Here is a 3,311-nt window from a genome sequence, read left to right as displayed (position 1 = left end):
CCGATAAAAACGTAAATCAGCGACGCAATGGCCGTTGACACGCGGAGGCACGCACATACCATCGTCGAAGCAAATACCGAGAAATGACGACGAAATGATTCTTCTTCCGATTCTTTGGAGACGGTATCGGACGTGGGAGGTGGGCGCCCACGGCGCATAGAGAGGAGCGAGGACAAATCGCGCCTCACGTACCCTCCTCTCCTCCCTCCCCCGCCCACTCTATTACCCGCCCTTTTCTGCCCGCCCACTCTGCCTTCGCTCTGCTCCCATCGCCATTTCCTCCTTCCCCTGCACCTCTCCTCCCCCTCCTCCTCGTGCAGAGCAAGCTAACGCGAAAACAGCACGCACAGATCAGCAAACACATAGCATACGCGCACGAGCAGCGTCCATATTCTTTGCTCTTCTTCTACGAGCCGCACGCGCGCATTCCTCTGCCCGGTGAGTGGCCAGTGTGGGAGGCTAGCTAGCGGAGGGAGGCCCGGCCATGGGGAGGCACAAGTTCCGGCTGTCCGACATGATCCCCAACGCGTGGTTCTTCAAGCTACGCGACATGCGCGGCGCTGTACGGGGCGGGGGCGCCGCCAGCCCTGGCGGGGCGTCGCGGGCGGGCAGGGCTGGACGGGCGCCGAGCACGCCGCACAGGGCATCCTACTACTACACGCCGCGGGCGGGGGACGCCGTGGGGTCCCCACTCCACCCTCCCAGGGCCTCGGACGCGCAGTTCCCGCCGCTGCCGCTGTCGCCGCCGCGCCGGTCGTCCAAGCGGCGCCACCGGAGGCGCCCCGTCAAGCTGGCGCCGTCGCTCAGCGGCAGCAGCGTCGTCTCCTCGCCGGTCTCCACCGGGTGCCGCTGCAGGCGCAAGCCCGAGCTCGTCGTGGTCCAGGCGCCCGGCACCCCGCCGTGTCGCCTCGACAAGTTCGTCGGCTACGATAATGACGGCGACTCGGCCAACTCGGGCGAGGCGCTCAAGAAGCCGACGGTCGCCGTGCTGGGCGACGGCGGGCTCGGGGGCAAGCTGATCACCTCCGCGACGGACATCATCATCGACCTGCGGACCAAGAAGAGGCCCGACACCGACAAGGTGCTGCTCCCGCCGATCGTGACCAGGCCGAAGCCAGCGCGGAGGACGCCCGAGGACCTCGATCTCGAGGACAAGCACATCGACACCCTCGCGCGCGCCGCCCAACGGACCACCACCCCTTTCTCGGACGAACAAAGCAAGGCCGCCAAACCGAGGCGGTCCGTGTCATCGTCGGCGCGCCGGCTCAAGACGCGCGGGAACACGCCCCGCGTGGCGTCGTGCAAAAAGTCCAAGCCTCCCGCGCCCTCGCCAGCGCGGGAGAAGACGCCGCCTCTGGCGGAGAGCTTCGCGGTGGTGAAGACCTCGCGGGACCCGAGGCGGGACTTCCGCGAGTCCATGGAGGAGATGATCGCCGAGAACGGCATCTGCACTGCCGCCGACCTCGAGGACCTGCTGGCGTGCTACCTCTCCCTCAACGCCGCCGAGTACCACGACCTCATCGTCGACGTGTTCGAGCATATCTGGGCCGGCCTTGCGGACATCAGCATGTAGTAGCAAGCAGAGGAGTGCTCGTGCGATGCGGTCTTGCATGGTGAATCCAACGAGTCCCATCGTGTCAAAAGTTGTCGTCCTTACCTAATTAGCTCTTGTTAATGCTCCTAAGTTGGGTATGATAAATATGAGATTCCCCAAGCCTGTGAAGCCAAAACCATGCCCTTCTTCTCTCCTTCTACCTTGCTGGTAGTGCAGTACTTGCTCCCGAACATCAACTGTAAAAAACAAGGTGTGGGCGTACAAGTGAACAGTGGGCGTGATAACTGATAAATTATGGTGGTAGAACCGCAGAAGTATATGTTTGGATTACGGTGGTAGGAGTAAATTAGATAAATACTGTTGTTGGGCTCGAAGAAGTAAAAAAGGTATACCGTGTTGCCTCTTCCGAGTGTTACTCGTCGCGCGTAAATCCGTGTTGTTGGTTCAGTACTTCAGTTGAAACTTTTAAGAGATTTTTTTTTGAATTAACTTTTAAGAGAAATGATGTGCCATGAGTGGTGATGTGCTAACTCAATTAGTCCCATACTTGGCGGGCAACAAATCTTGGAGCCTTTGCCTGTAGTTTCTTGATTGCGTACTTGCGTGGTAGCTTCCTCTTGGTAGCTCATAACTCGACATCGTAGGCTGACTGTATACAACAGTATCACTGACCACTGGTTGGGATAAATGTCTTTTATCCACTGCATTTTGCGGAGTAGTAGTAGAGTTCTTTCTGGCTTGACCCTGCCATTCTTATCAAGTGTCTTAGCTTAGAATAACTTTAGGTAATACACTTGATAATACGTGAGATCGTCGTGCTAAGTCAACATACCAGATTGATACATTAATCTACAGAAATACTCAAAAATCAGACGTCCGATGTTTAGGCATGACAAAATCGAGCGTTTTTAATGGTAATCAAACATTGGCGCGACAATGTCAAATTAGTTTTCCAAGCACGGCAATTTTCTGGCAAGACATTGAACTGAGACGGATTTATCATGCTCGCCAACTAAACTTATTATCCTCGGCAAAGATAACACGTCATGAAAAACGTTTGACTTGCCATGCCTAAAAATATGACGTCTGGTGAATATTTGGGTCTTTCATCAATAGGTAAAGCCTTGCTTCTCAAGCACTGTACAAATCACCATGTTTAGGAATGGAAGTAGTACAATGAAATGAATGTGTTGGGGTTGTTTTCCTCTTCGATTGGTACGGCAGGGTTCTTCCTCCTTGGGTAAGAGTTTCTTTTGGTGATTGGCAAGGGGCTTAGTTGGCAGGCTATACTTTGGGGGTCTTGTAATTGAATGCTTGTGCTTGTTTACACTACGCCTAGGGATCTTCTCGAGCCAGCTGTGGGCTGAGTAACTAGCTACCAGAGGACAGCGGTAACAGCAGTTGCAGACAAAAGCCTAGCGAGTGAAACGCTGAGGACTGAGCCAACCTACTGCTCCTACGGTCCGAGTGCCTACCGTAGTCCTGCCGGCGAGTCCACACGAGGGCGCGCCTGTGCCTACCGTACGTAGTCCGCGGAGTCCACACCCCAGCAATAAGAAGCGTGCGGGTAGATCTCAAGAAAAGAATCTAGCAGGAATTGCTAGCTAGATTCTCTAGCAGGAAAATGCCTGTTTCTGTTAACACAGATACGTACAACCTGTCCAAACAGTGGTATGGTCTTCATATACCTATACCTACGTACAACATGTTTCTCCATTTTTTTCGTCCATCAAGCTTTTTTTTACCTCCTAGGTCG

General features: G+C 54.9%; 1 protein-coding gene across 1 annotated transcript; it reads left to right on the top strand.

Annotated features, from left to right (window-relative positions):
• The first annotated feature begins 235 nt into the window (after window positions 1-235).
• On the top strand, window positions 236-1,970 carry LOC123065857 (transcription repressor OFP1-like). The gene has a single exon (XM_044489060.1). The coding sequence runs from the start codon at window positions 485-487 to the stop codon at window positions 1,571-1,573; it is 1,089 nt and encodes a 362-aa protein (XP_044344995.1). The 5' UTR covers window positions 236-484; the 3' UTR covers window positions 1,574-1,970.
• Window positions 1,971-3,311: the final 1,341 nt, after the last annotated feature.

The sequence above is a fragment of the Triticum aestivum genome, chromosome 3B, assembly GCF_018294505.1.
Source record: "Triticum aestivum cultivar Chinese Spring chromosome 3B, IWGSC CS RefSeq v2.1, whole genome shotgun sequence".
NCBI lineage: Eukaryota > Viridiplantae > Streptophyta > Magnoliopsida > Poales > Poaceae > Triticum > Triticum aestivum.
Note: the sequence above shows the minus strand (reverse complement) of the source record. Positions and strands in the feature narration are given on the sequence as shown.

Excerpts from the sequence above, each read along its gene's own strand:
- LOC123065857 (XM_044489060.1), top strand. The coding sequence starts at position 485 with ATGGGGAGGCACAAGTTCCGGCTGTCCGACATGATCCCCAACGCGTGG.